General features: G+C 44.6%; 3 protein-coding genes across 3 annotated transcripts; 1 reads left to right on the forward strand and 2 right to left on the reverse strand.

Annotated features, from left to right (window-relative positions):
* Positions 1 to 471: 471 nt before the first annotated feature.
* Positions 472 to 3,515, reverse strand: LOC123449410. Its single transcript, XM_045126625.1, has 5 exons — positions 3,219 to 3,515; positions 1,524 to 1,668; positions 1,221 to 1,291; positions 928 to 1,131; positions 472 to 802 (listed from the first exon to the last, which is right to left on the reverse strand). Exons 1-5 carry the CDS (start codon positions 3,474 to 3,476, stop codon positions 716 to 718), a joined length of 765 nt encoding a protein of 254 aa, XP_044982560.1. The 5' UTR covers positions 3,477 to 3,515; the 3' UTR covers positions 472 to 715.
* A 122-nt stretch (positions 3,516 to 3,637) lies between these two features.
* On the forward strand, positions 3,638 to 7,264 carry LOC123449409 (peptidyl-prolyl cis-trans isomerase CYP65). Its single transcript, XM_045126624.1, has 11 exons — positions 3,638 to 3,925; positions 4,270 to 4,332; positions 4,420 to 4,523; positions 4,657 to 4,748; positions 4,828 to 4,917; positions 5,014 to 5,089; positions 5,225 to 5,586; positions 5,680 to 5,936; positions 6,055 to 6,343; positions 6,604 to 6,711; positions 6,814 to 7,264. Exons 1-11 carry the CDS (start codon positions 3,798 to 3,800, stop codon positions 7,015 to 7,017), a joined length of 1,773 nt encoding a protein of 590 aa, XP_044982559.1. The 5' UTR covers positions 3,638 to 3,797; the 3' UTR covers positions 7,018 to 7,264.
* Positions 7,265 to 7,875: 611 nt separating this feature from the next.
* LOC123446888 lies at positions 7,876 to 10,018 on the reverse strand. The gene is made up of 4 exons (XM_045123430.1): positions 9,708 to 10,018; positions 8,846 to 9,047; positions 8,521 to 8,605; positions 7,876 to 8,424 (listed from the first exon to the last, which is right to left on the reverse strand). Exons 1-4 carry the CDS (start codon positions 9,953 to 9,955, stop codon positions 8,111 to 8,113), a joined length of 849 nt encoding a protein of 282 aa, XP_044979365.1. The 5' UTR covers positions 9,956 to 10,018; the 3' UTR covers positions 7,876 to 8,110.
* Positions 10,019 to 13,957: the final 3,939 nt, after the last annotated feature.

The following is a 13,957-nucleotide window of genomic DNA, read 5'->3' on the forward strand; positions in this document are numbered from 1 at the left end:
GGAGGCCAGTGGAGATGCTCTAACGGACCTGTGAGTCCGGCCGACGCGTAGCAGCCCCATTAATATCTACGTTTTTTGAAGAAGAAAACTAAGACCTCGCTGCCATATAACAATTGAATTGGTCACTCCATGAATTTGGAAAAATTCCAGATCCTCTGTTCCAAATTATTTGAAGTTCTAGTTTTTTCCCAAGTCAAACTTTTTAAGATTCAATATACTAGTATGTACAATAAGATTCATTAAATTAGTCATAAACAGACATCTTCACAGTCTATGTATTTAATGTTGTAGATTTAACATGTTTTCCTATATAATTTTTCAAACTTAATTTTTAAAATTGGGACAAAGATAGAACTTTAAGTAATTTTGAACCGGGGGGAGCACATGCTAATAGCTACTTCGATTTGTGAGTTGTCAATATGAAATTCAGAAATTGTGGTTTGGTTTCACCCACAGTTGCGAGCCAGAGACTGCGTAAGTACATCCAATCCTGCAATATAACAGAATTTTGTTACAAAATTTCCATGAGAAGGTACTGATATGATACTCAGAGTTACATTCTCCAGATTAGAACAAAACTGCCAGTCCGACACTATCTTTCATCCAAGTCAATCCCCTTGTCGACCATCATCACCAACTGATAAATGGCAAAATAGAAGTTATAAAAGCACTTGTGACATCCGGAAAAGGGTGCCCCCATAGATGGCCTCATAGATTAGCATATGCGGCCCAGCTGATATGATCCACCATCACTGCCTTTGCTCGCACGCTTTTTCTGCCATTCCTCCCATGATTTTTCTTTCTGCAAAGACAATATTGCATGCTGGCATCATATATCTGTTAAGACAAAATGTTGGTTGAATGCTGTACAACAACAAACCACCAAACTAGCCACCGAAGAGTGATTTAAAGTATGCATTTGTTTACCTTCATTTTACTAGCAACGGAAGGAAGCCATTTCTCTCCCCTAACCTTCTTCAGTTGGTTCACCCTTTCTTCCTCCCTCTTGGCTTTGGTTTTTGCTGCAGTTTCTCTAGCTTCCATTCTGGCCAATGATATTTGGGATGTTTCTTTTGCGGAAACAAGTATGTCGTTACCATCAACAACGACAGACTGAAGCATATGTCTGAACTGAAATCAGGGTCACAGTATGTTCAGTAAGAGACATAGACTATACCCCGCAGGGATAGGTATAATTATTGTGAAAATAGATATACAACCTTCTTTGATTTCTCGTCGATCTCCGGCCTGGGAAGAATCCTTGGCCTCTTGAGTTGCACATGGTATTTATCTAGAAAATAAACATTATGTATGAATATGTATTCACTTTTGCTTCAGTACCCCCCCGCATACGTATGGCGGCCTGTAGAATACAATACGAGGTGGGTATACGTTCTCCTTTGTACGTTTTTTTTGGGGGGGGGGGGGGAGGGGGGTTGTACCGAAGCACACCTCGTATGTATTACCATCATGAAAAGATTTATCCACCGAGATTGTTAAAGATAATCACGTTCATCACATACCTATAGCATCCATTCTGATGCCAGGTGGTGCCTTCTTAAATAATTTTATCCCTCCGCCTGTTTCCTCTGGGTCAGCCGGGTTCAAGCAGGGATTTCTCACTATTTCGAGATTTTTCTCTAACATGTCGTCCAACATATTTCTTACCTGAAACAAACAAGATGGAGCTTGTAATACATAATGCATAACACATTATGACTTCCTAATACGAACTAACAAAAAGAATGATATAAGCAGATGAACAGTTGCATGAAGGGCAGAGAAAACACTTGGAACTTAGCTAGTTTATTAAGTGAAATGGTTATAACATAGTTGTAGATTGGCAGGCCTAAATAGTGAATACACGACAACATTGTGCCAGCTTCTTCTGGTTGCTCATTAGGCTTGCCAGGTGAAGTGATGAACTACTACTTATTGAAAAGGATTAAAGGGTCATGCAAGCGAATCAACGGTAGGATTATATAACTTGTACATGTAGTGAATGAAATTCACATGATATATTTGCAAACTACTCCCTCTGTAAAAAAATATAAGAGCGTTTAGATCACTATTTTATTAGTAGACGCAAGTGATGAACTTACTTTGTGGCTGGAAGTACCAAGCGAAACTAATAGGGTGATCTGGAGGCCCATTTAACATGAAATTATTTACGGAACAGAGCAATCATCAAAAGGTCAAAATAATAAGGGGAATTGGATCAACTCCAATGCAAGATAGGGCATGATTTTCTAGTGGCAAAGTAAGTTCTTTTTACCTGGCTAGCGGCATAATGAGTTGTGGTATTCTGTAAAATAGCCAGAGAGAAAACCTCCAAAATAGCAGCAACAGAGTAGAGAAATGCATTGCAGCTTTCGGGTGCCACACACCCCTATATGAAAATAGCATTAAAAAAATATCAGGAAATTTCAAAAAAATCTGAAATTTTGGGATATGAAACCTGGGTGCCCGTTGCACACCCGTGTTCATTTTCGTGGGGAACGGGTGCCCGTGGTATCCGCGGCGTACAAATTACGGTCCGACATACGTTACATTCAGTTTTTTTTCTACACCTATGATTTTTTTGTTTCTTTTACTGGCATTACCGCGGGCACCCATTCCCCACGAAATTGAACACGTGTATGCAACGGGCATCCAAGTTTCATATCCTAAAATCTCAGATTTTTTTCGAATTTTTCTAATATGTTTTTTTAATGCTATTGTCATATAGGGGTGTGTGGCACCCGAGAGCCACAAATCCTCATCCCAACAGAGTATACATTCCATATGACATCCAAAAGTTCTAGTCCATGGAGTGGGAGTGGAACAAAATCGATTTTCTTAATTACCAATCATAGCTACTTTGCTAGTCTGTGGCTTCCTCTGGTAACACTGATATATTTCACTAGAACATACGTACATTTTTTAGCCAATGCAGTTGCTATTGCCTATTGCTAATGTACTATGTTAATCCAGACTATTCCAAGTGAACCAGCCAATTCTAGTTCGCGCACGGACCACGGGACGAATGAAATATGCGGCAAAGCTGGGAAGATACTCCCAAAACGGCTGCATCAAGCTTCAAAGACAGTACTCGATCCTAACAGCACTGAATTAGCACAACAAAACCGAAGACCATGGCAACCTATATGAGCTGCAGCCCTTCAGAGCTATGCAGCTAGCAAGCATAGAGCAAGGGGCGAACGCGGAAAGCAAGATACCTTGATCTGGTACAGCTTGAGCCCAGGCGTTTGCGCCTTCCCCTCCTCCTGCGGCGGCTGCTCCAGCCCGTTGCTGTCCTCGCCGCCGCCGCCGCCGCCGCCGCCGCCGCCGCCAGAGGCGGCCTTCGCCGCGCCGTTGGACGACGGGTAGCCGAACCCTCCGACAGCGACGGAGTCGATGGCCGCCCTCCACGAGGCGTCTCCGTCATCGTCGCTGCTGCTGCTCGCCGTCGGGCTGCCGCCGCCGCCGCCACCCATCCTGCTGCTCGAATCGACCCAGCTCGCTCGGCCGGTGGTGCGCACTTTCGCTCTGCTTCTGGGCCAGTTGTGCGCTGGGTTGGGCCGGGCCGGGCCGGGCCGAATCTGTTTCGTACCGAGCCCCGCGGCTCGAGCCGTGTTCTATCACGGGCTGAGCCGCTGACGAATCCGCCAGCCGCCTATTATTCCCTTCTCTTTCCCCGACCCCAATACCTGCGGTCGTCAAATCTCGCCGCCCCACCTCGCCGCCGGCGAAACCCGACCGCCCGGCAGGGCAACCGCACCAACAGCCGAAGGCCCGCGCCTGTAGGGTAGTCGGAGATGGGGAAGAAGCAGCATAGCAAGGACCGGATGTTCATAACGGCCACGGAGTGGGCGACAGAGTGGGGCGGCGCCAAGAACAGGGAGGCCATCGCGCCATTCCAGCGCCTCCCCTTCTACTGCTGCGCGTAATTACCTACTCTCTCTCTCTCTCTCTCTCTCTCTCCCTGCTTCCCCTGTTTCCGCACCAGCCTCGCTGGAAGATTTGCCTGCTTACTTCTGTTCTCTTGGTAATTTAGGATTCTGATTCGAATTTCGGGAGAGCTTGAGCTTATAGGGTTTCTTCCTTAGGGCATGAACTTGTTTTCTGTGGATCTTTTAGTTGGTATATGCTGCCTTTGTAAGCTCTGAGTGCTCAAATTCAGCTCTTGATATCGAACCCTCGTACGGTTCAAATTTAGCCACATTAGCAGTTGATTAGTAAGCTAATCCATCTTCTTCGGCCACTGATTGTCATTTCATTGGATATTAGGCTCACGTTCTTGCCATTCGAGGACCCGGTGTGTACGGCAGATGGAAGCGTCTTCGATTTGATGTAAGTGCCTAGGTGTACCTCTCTGGATAACTTATTGGCAGGAGAGCTGTGAAGGTTGGGATTCTTATTTCTTGCTTCTGAATGTAGGAGCATAATACCATATATTAAAAAATTCGGGAAGCATCCGGTAACTGGAGCAGCGCTGAAGCAGGAGGATCTAATTCCTCTGACGTTCCACAAGAACACGGATGGTAAGTTGAAATCTATGGCATGAACAAGTCGATGTAGCTTTAACCAAATGGAGCTGCTTGAACAGTACTGATTTCCTTTGATGTTAGTTGCTCTTCTGATGTCAGTATGTTAATGTGTACTCTTTTCGTGCAGGAGAGTTCCAGTGCCCTGTTTTGAATAAAGTTTTTACAGAATTCACACATATAGTTGCTGTAAAGACTACCGGGAACGTCTTCTGTTATGAGGTGGGCTTTAGACTTTGGTTAGTTCAGGTGGTCAATTTTGTTTGTACGTAACCGGTGGGTTCTTCCTTTGTATTCATAGGCAATCCAAGAGCTTAACATTAAGCCAAAGAATTGGAAAGAGTTGCTAACCGACGAGCCCTTCGCACGAAAGGACTTGATAACAATTCAGGTAGCTGTCTGGAAGGACAATATATATTACTCATTGTCTTATTGACAATTACTAATACCGTAGCCCAATGATGTTTGCCTTTCTGAACTTCTGTAGAATCCAAATGCGCTTGATACCAAGGTCCTAGGACAATTTGATCATGTCAGACAAGGCCTCAAACTTGATGATGAAGGTTCAATTATGCACCCTCTTTCCCTTTTACTTATTTTGTGTTCGGCTGTTTTATGTCTAACATATTACATATATAATCTTCCCTTTTGAAGTAGATTTACTATGTAGTCTGACTACCCAACTTCTGTCTGTGCAGAGTTGCAGCGGATGAAAGATGATCCAACCTACAACATAAATGTTGCCGGTGATCTTAAGCAAATGATGAAGGAACTTGGGACTGAAAAAGGAAAGTTAGCTTTTCTGCATGGTGGTGGAGGACAGAAAGCTCAAAAGGAAAGAGCTGCCGCACTGGCTGTTCTTTTAGCAAAAGAAGAGAAGAGTGACTCAAAATCGAGCAAAGAACCTAAACCTCCCCAACCATTCAGTGTTGTGGATGCTGCTTCGGCTTCTGTTCATGGTAGAAGTGCAGCAGCAGCAAAATCTGGCACTGCTGAGAAAACTGCTGCTAGAATTGCTATGCACAGAGCAGGGGATCGGGATCCTATAAATGCTAAATTGGTATACTCTCATCTCATCCTCATGTCTTATATGGACCTTTTGTTACTTATGCCTTTGGTGTTTGTCCTTATGGAGTTGATTCGGTCATTTCAGGTAAAAAGTCGTTACACTACTGGAGCAGCTTCACGTTCTTTCACGTCGACTTCCTATGATCCCGTTACCAAAAATGAATATGAGTATGTTAAAGTTGAAAGGAATCCAAAAAAGAAAGGATATGTTCAGTTGCATACCACCCATGGTGATTTGAATTTGGAGCTTCATTGTGATATTACTCCCCGGACATGTGAAAACTTCCTAACACATTGTGAAAATGGTTACTACAATGGTCTTATCTTCCATCGTAGCATCAAGTATGTTCTCCTATTCTATTAGCCGTATCTAAATCCTGTCCATTCAATCATTCCCTTCTTTATACATGATTATGGCTATATCTAAATGTTGTCCGGTTTGATCATTACCTTTTTACAGAAACTTTATGATTCAAGGAGGTGATCCAACGGGCACAGGAAGTGGAGGGGAGTCCATATGGGGTCAACCTTTCAAGGATGAATTAAATTCAAAGCTGCTACATTCAGGAAGAGGTGTTGTCAGCATGGCGAATTCTGGCCCCCATACCAACGGGTCGCAGTTTTTCATCTTATACAAGTCTGCCACACATTTAAATTTCAAACATACAGTATTTGGCATGGTGGTTGGTGGTCTGCACAATCTTTCAGCAATGGAAAAGGTTCCTGTTGATGATGATGACCGCCCATTGGTTAGTGATTGTTTTAGTTTCATCTGCATTTTTAACTTTATTTTTAAAATGAACATACCTTATGCTTTTTCGCAAAAAGGATTTTGTGGCCACAATACGTTGGTCATTAACTTTGGCACGACTGCGGTACACTTGTATCTTAAGCACTACGCTCCATATTATTTTAGGTGTAATTGATGTGTTGTGCCCGGCATAGTTAATTTTTTCACTGGACAAAAATATCTGAACATGGCATCCCTGGTTTTTAACTTTGTTTACAGGAGGAAATAAAGTTACTAAAAGTTAGTGTATTTGTGAATCCTTACACGGAACCTGACGAAGAAGAAGAAAAGGCAAAGCAGGAGGAGAAGGACAAGGATGAAGATCATGTAATGCTGCTTTGCATCTTGTTTCAGTTAGATTCAAGTGCTTATTTGCATTTGTTTATCTCTGATGGTTTTTGTTTTAACATTTTGTTTGCATTAATTCAGGATAAGGTGGGTTCATGGTACAGCAACCCAGGGACTGGTGTTTCTGCTTCAACGAGTGCTGGCGGTGGGGTCGGCAAGTATCTAAAAGCTCGAACGGCTGGCTCTGCTGATGTCACCGGAAATGCCGCCGCAGCAGATGATTCAAGCAAGAAGAGAAAACCGAGTGCTCCTAGCGTAGAATTCAAAGATTTCTCTGGATGGTAGATGACGTGAATTTTCCCTTTCTTCTCGGAAGAAACAGACGGTTGAAACCTTGTAACATTTGGGCATGTGCGCTCGTGTTGTTATGATAGTGTATTAACTGTCTAGAATCCACAGTTCACAATGTATTTTTCTGAATCCACAGCTCAACCAAACACATCAGTTAAGCACTGGAGTTCATATTTCCAGTGGTCCCTGTATGAATTACTCCGTATTACACAAAAATTAACTTTGAAGACTTGAGCGAAAATGTGAAATGCAATTGTCGGTGGAGCTGAGCTGCATTAACATTTTTGTGTATACACATGATATTCATATTTCTTGTCGTTGCTTTAGTACAACTTGTGTAATATGGATAGGAGAGAGTAATAGAAAGCCAAATGAGTGAGGTATTAACTGATGGGGTACACGCGCCTGCGTCAAGCTTAGCAACTTATACTATTTATTCAATTTTGCGCATTTGTAGGATGTGCTATGGTTTTGCTGAATATGAGTAACTGACAGTAGCGTTCACGTACAAAAACCTAACAGTATCTTGTCAAGGTGTTATCTACGAACAACCTGAATGCATAACTCGTACTTCGACAATGCTACGCCTACGTAAGTGTTTTACGTAAAATCTGATGTGGAGGTGATTAATTGGGCTGGGGCCCATCCCTGGCGAAAATCACGGGGCCAAGAGGATTTTAGATGGAAGGTTACGTAGGCTTTCGTAGCCTATTCGTAGATGTATCATTATTGCTTGTACACTACTGAGAGATGCATGGCTAACCCTGGAACACGGCACTGACCTGTACATACGGCTAAACCAGAATGAGATCATAGACAATTGCAGTAACAAGGGAACTTATCACCAGTCCAAAAGAAAACTAAACTCTATCATATTATTCATCTTGCAGAACATGTTCACTCCAGGTAAACACACAGCCACCAGATAAACCCTTGAAAGGACTTAACGTCGACCTGTACACTACGTAGAATCGACCATTTGTTGAACTAACTAGAGCAGGGAAATCAAACCCTATCTGGCTCAAAGAGCTGAAACGAAACCAAACTCCGAACAACCACTCGGCCAGCTCCTTCGTTTTATTCAGAACTACGCGCGCTTGAGCAAAACGACCAGGATCGACGCGATGGCCAGGAGCACGAACGACGACGGGCCGTTTACGAAATCCTTCTTGGTGTTGACGATCAGGGTCTTCAGCCTCCCCTTGCTCTGGCCCTCGTCCGACGTGGCCACCAGGTCCTGCATGATGCTCGAAAGATTTGTCACCATCTCCGACACGAACGCCTTCATCTTCTGAATGTAATCGCTGAATGCGTCTCCTGGCAAGACAGCATTGCTGCTCTGCGAGCTCTCAGCGTCGCTCTGTTCAGCTTCGTCAGTGACACTGGATGACTCGCTGAGGTCTGAGAACGGGAAGGTGTATGAACCAAGTTATTGCGTATACGTGTCCAATGGTTAACTGAACTAGATATATTATTACATGATGGTTGGGCGCTTACTTGTCTTGTAAAACTCCACAAGTTTTTTATTCTTCATCACAGCTTCCCAGACATTCTTATCAGACGCAAGCGAAGCAACAACATCCTGCAGCCCAAGTAGAACCCATGCTTCAGGTAAATAAACAACAATGTTGGGTTGTTTGCACTTAGTGCCAACTGAAGTTGCATGAACAAAAAAGGGGGCTGACATTATGCCAATATACGAAATCAACTTATCTTCTGATGCTAGCTAGCAGGAAGAAATGGAAAAATCGTGACTCCACAGCACATCATTAGGGTGACGACCTTGACTTGACACCTTCAGTACAAGTTAGAGCTTAATTACCTGAGCTTCAGGGCTGTCCTGTAGCATGGTGAAGGCTTCAATAACACGTGCAGAGGATCCAGAGGCAACGGACAAATTGTCATTCTTCTCTTCATGCATAGATGCTTCTGAATGGGGATGATCCTGAAATGTTTCCTGAGCGACCTTTGTGGGACCACCATGCGACATATCCAGGCGGGCACCATGGGATTCAGTCTTGGCACTGGTTGCATGAACAAAATTCATCAGTTTGTTAGTAAACACAACATCTGTCTTGTACATGAGCCAAAAGGCCCAAAGCGGTATACAGAAGAGCTGAAAAGCGTACAAGAAGAAAAGTAATCGAATACAGAATCATATGACATGGCTAGAAGAACAACTCTACATGACTGACACGTCGAGATACTTTTAGGGTTTGGATCAGGCAATTCTTTAGAAAAATGCAATGTAAACCCTAAACAAGCATTGGCCGTGATTTCTGTGAAGCAAATTCTCATGGCACGATTCCAGTGACAAGCACTCAGCGACAGGCACATCACGGATAAGCATGAAGAGTGCCTAAATTTTTAAAAGAAAATCTGGAATCTGTCTGAAAACTGCTGAACGCTCCTAATACAAATTTTGTGTCACACCAGACAACAGATAAGAACAATCTGCTGGAAAAGAAAAACAGAACGGAGTCAACCACTATAACAGGGCTCTGTCACTGCCTAACAACCAGACGTGCAATCGCATCATTTTGCAACTAACACTTCATGGATATGAAGCACATCTATCAAACCATCACCAGTTTGGCCCATGACATTAGTTAATCTATCTTAGTAAAACAAAGGAAACGGGGAGGAGAAGTGACAAGTAATCAGTAAAGTTGAGCGGTGCGCACATCTCGAAGGCGTCCCTGAGGTCGAGGGTGGCGGCCATGGCCTCGTCGTGGGAGGGCACGGGGCCGAACACCTCGCGGTCGGGGATGTACCAGTCGTCGAAGGTGGCGGCCGTGGACGCGGGGCGGGCGTCGGCCGCGGCGGCGGAGGAGGGGGGCAGGACGGCGCGGCGGGCGTTCGAGGCGGAGCGGTAGCCGCCGATGAAGGCGGCCCTGGCGGCCGCGCGGATCCCCATGCCCCCGCCTCCCATCGCCTCCGATCTCCCTCAGGCTCTGCGGGGGAATCGAGTCGGTCGGTCGATTGATCAAAAGCCCGGGGGGAATGGCGGCGAGTTGGTATTTAAGGGTCCGCGGAGGGTTAGGGAAGGTCGCTTGGGGATTAGGAGGGGATCTGGGCTGTTGATCTTGGAACGGACGGATGGTAGGGTGGGGCGCGGTGCACGACGGGGGACGTCACGTTGTGTCCTTGCGCAACACGCGTATGATCCTTTTGCTTTTTTGTTTCTTGAGTGTGGTATGATCCTTTTGCTGATACGCGGCGGGCAGTTGAGTTGCGTAGGGGATCACGCCGCTTATCTCCGCGGTTAAACAGGCCGAAATCACCGGGCCAAACTAGAGTGATTTGGACCAGTAGCAAATGGTACCCCTCTTTTGCTCCTTTTTTTTTTTTTGAAAACTTCTTCCCACTTTATTCAGCAATAAGGGTAATCATATCGTTTACAATAGCTGGGATGATCTCAGGAGGAGCTGAGTCCATCCAACAGCTAGGGGGGGGGGGGGGGAGATTTAGTTAACTTAGCTAGTTCATGCGCTACTTGATTACTATCTCTACCACAATGATCATATAAAACATGCTTGAATTCCGATCCCAAAAAGAAACAATCATCGATGATTGCCGAAGCTGCCGAAGAAGAATATCCCTTCTTAAGATCCTCCACTATCTCCAGATTATCAGAGTTCACCACAATTTTGCTGCACCTTATAGTTCTTGCAAGGTTGAGCCCAAACCTCACCGCCAATGCTTCTGCAGTGTTTGAGTCATAGCATATATCAATATTATCTGCTGCTGCCAAGAACTGACCTTTTTGGTCCCTGATAATTGCCCCAATCGATCCTCGGAGTAGGTCGTGATCAAAGCCTGCATCGACATTCAGTTTGACATAGCCGTGCGGTGGCTTGCTCCATCCTCCAGTTCGGCCTTTTGCTGTATTGGCACATGCAATACTGAAATTTGCCGACAGTCCACGTATGGCTAGGGCAATTTGAGACGCTGTTTGGATGTCATCTCCATGATATACCTTTTGGTGTTCGAACCACAGATACCAAGCAGCAGTAGCGACCACCTCTCGGAGTTTCGGGAAGCCCAAGAGAATGATTCCTGATGTTTCCATATGCAACAGATCATAAATGGCATCCTCACCCGATTTATACTTAGTGCATACCCTCTTAACAATATCGAACATGCCCAACTGCTTCCAAACTGCTGATGATCTGGGGCATTCGAAAAGGAAGTGACGAATACTGTGTGGCCCCTTCTTGCATTCTGGACACTGGGTTTTGACCTTCATATGCTTGGATGCTAATACAGACCGACAGGGGATAGCTGACTGTAATAATCTCCAGATGAAAATTCTGATTTTTGCAGGACATTCCAGACTCCATACCAACTCCCATTTGTCACTTGGTGAAGAAGACCCAGTACTGACCTGTATTAGGTTGCCAAACCTGGAATTCCATTCCATTTGATATGCTGATCGAACTGAAAAAACGCCATTCTTCGCTGGGCTCCAGGCTATAAAATCATGCATCTCATAAACCGGCAATGGGATTGCTAGTCTTAAAGTTGTCTAGATATGGGGACGTACATATAACACTAAAATGTGTCTAAATTCATTTGTATCTAGAAAAAATCTAAGATGAAGAATTTGGGACGAAGGGTGAGGGGTGCAGTTATGCTCTCGGATAAATAAAAACATGGACACATAAAAGTCTTAGGTTCCGACGTGTTGATAGAAGAAGATTTAGTATAGGCCCAAAGATGGACAACACACCATTTATGGATTAACCCGTGGATTGCAACACAAGATCCCTAGTTGCTAGTTTTCGTCGCCGAGAGCAGGGTGGTCACCCCTTCGCACCCACTACTCAGTTGGGCCTCATCGAGGATGATCATGTTATGATGCTTTAGGATGCACTAGGCCGCCAACATTATAAAACAAGCGGTGCCCTTCCGGGCCGGGGTGGGACAAAGAGATAGCTGTGCTTCCACTAATCCACAAAGACCTACCCTTCTAAGGAGGAGGGGGCATCATGGAACTGATCTACTTTAGCACCTAGTGTCACACCGAGCATGAGAAGGGGCACGCGGTGAGGAGGTGAGCCATTGTCTCCTATGATTGGTACCAGAGCACCTAAAAAGAAAATCATGGAGACCCCCAACAAGAAAAATGTCCAGCAATGGCCCTCACACATAAGCCGAATGAAGAACTTGGCCCGTCGAGGCACCTAGGATTTCCATTTCAATTGGCATGAGCTCGAACCAACCGATCCCTCAAAGAGGTCATCATAGCAACTCTTTAAAGTGTACCAATTGTCCCGAGTCCAACGCGAGAAGAGGACATCCGCATGTGGTGCAAAGTTGCAACCTGCTCACCAACCGTCAGACCTGGATGTACTGTTTTAAGACTAGGGAGCCGAAGGCCCCCTAATGTCCGAGATCCAACGGTGATCAGTCAGTGCTTTCCAGATGAAGCATTGAATCCTATTGCATCCAAAGCTAGAGTCATGAGTTATGGTGTGACCATCGAGGCAGTGATCCTCCCAGAATAGCGCAGAAGCACCATCTCCAACCACAATCCTGATGGAAGCAACGATATCCCCTGCTCTTCCCGGGAAAGTTCAAGGTCCAACCCTCTTGAGGGCCGAAGAGGGTCGATGTGCAATTGCGCATTCTCCACAATCAACAAACCCTGAGGCTAACCACAATGCACCCAAATCCCAAGACACCCGAGCCCTCGCAAGCGGGGAGACCGACACACCGTTCCCAATTGAGATGGCAATGCACCTTGGGTGGTTGATATGCCTCCAACGTATCTGTAATTTTTAATTATTTCATGCTATTATATTATCAATCTTCTATGCTTTATGTGTCATTTTATATTATGGACTAACATATCAATTCGATTCCCAGTGCGAGCTCATGTTTTCTGCACGCCTTTGCTTTTCCTAGAAACCCATACCAAACGAAGTCTAAATGCAACGATACTTTTGACGATTTTTTCTAGACAAAAAGAGACCCTTGAAGCTTTGGGAGGAGACCATATGTGCCATGAGGGAGTCATAAGGCAGGGGGCGCTCCCCGGGTGGTAAAGCGCGCCTAGGTGCCTTGTGTTTCATTCGTGGCTCCGTTTGACCTAATTTCGATGGTATAAATTACCATATATCCACAAACCATCAGAGCGAGAACCGAAACAATTTTATCGCCGTCGCAAGGCTCTGTTCTTCCGCTATCCAATCTAGAGTCCTGTTTTGGCAATCTGTCGGAGGGGGCAATCATCGGGGAGGCCATCTTCATCAACCTTGTTATCTCTATGATGATGTATGAGTAGTTTCTACAGGAGCTACGGGTCCATAATACTCCCTCCGTTTCTAAATATAAGTCTTTTAAGAGATTTCACTAGGGGTCTACATACGGAGCAAAATGAGTGAATCTACACTCTAAAATATATCTATATACATCCGTATGTAATTCACCAGTGGAACCTTTAGAACGACTTATATTTAGGAACGGATGGAGTAGTAGCTAAGTGACTCTCTCTCTCTTTTATGATCTTCAATACAACGATCTCTTAGGAGACCTATTCGAAATTTTCGAAGTGTGTTTGTTGGGATCCGATAATTTTGGGTTTATGATCAAATTGTTTATTGAAAATAATTGAGTCTTTTTAGATTTATTATGTGTAAGTTGATAGCTATGTATGCTTATGGATATATGAGTTTGCTTTGGCTAAGTTAATGAGTAGATCATCAAGGGGAGTGGTGCACGATAGTGGGTTCAATTACTCTCTCACAGGAGCGGTTGCAAGACACGTATTGTATTGTTGCTACTAAGGATAAAACGATGGGGTCTGAACATGTTATTTAATCTTACTTTGTCTACATTATGTCATCATGCTCTATTTGTTATGAACGTAATGTTTTGAGATGCAACTCGATAGCAGTCTAGGGTGGAGTAATGATATTAGATGATGTTG

Source organism: Hordeum vulgare, chromosome 4H (assembly GCF_904849725.1).
Source record: "Hordeum vulgare subsp. vulgare chromosome 4H, MorexV3_pseudomolecules_assembly, whole genome shotgun sequence".
Taxonomy (NCBI): domain Eukaryota; kingdom Viridiplantae; phylum Streptophyta; class Magnoliopsida; order Poales; family Poaceae; genus Hordeum; species Hordeum vulgare.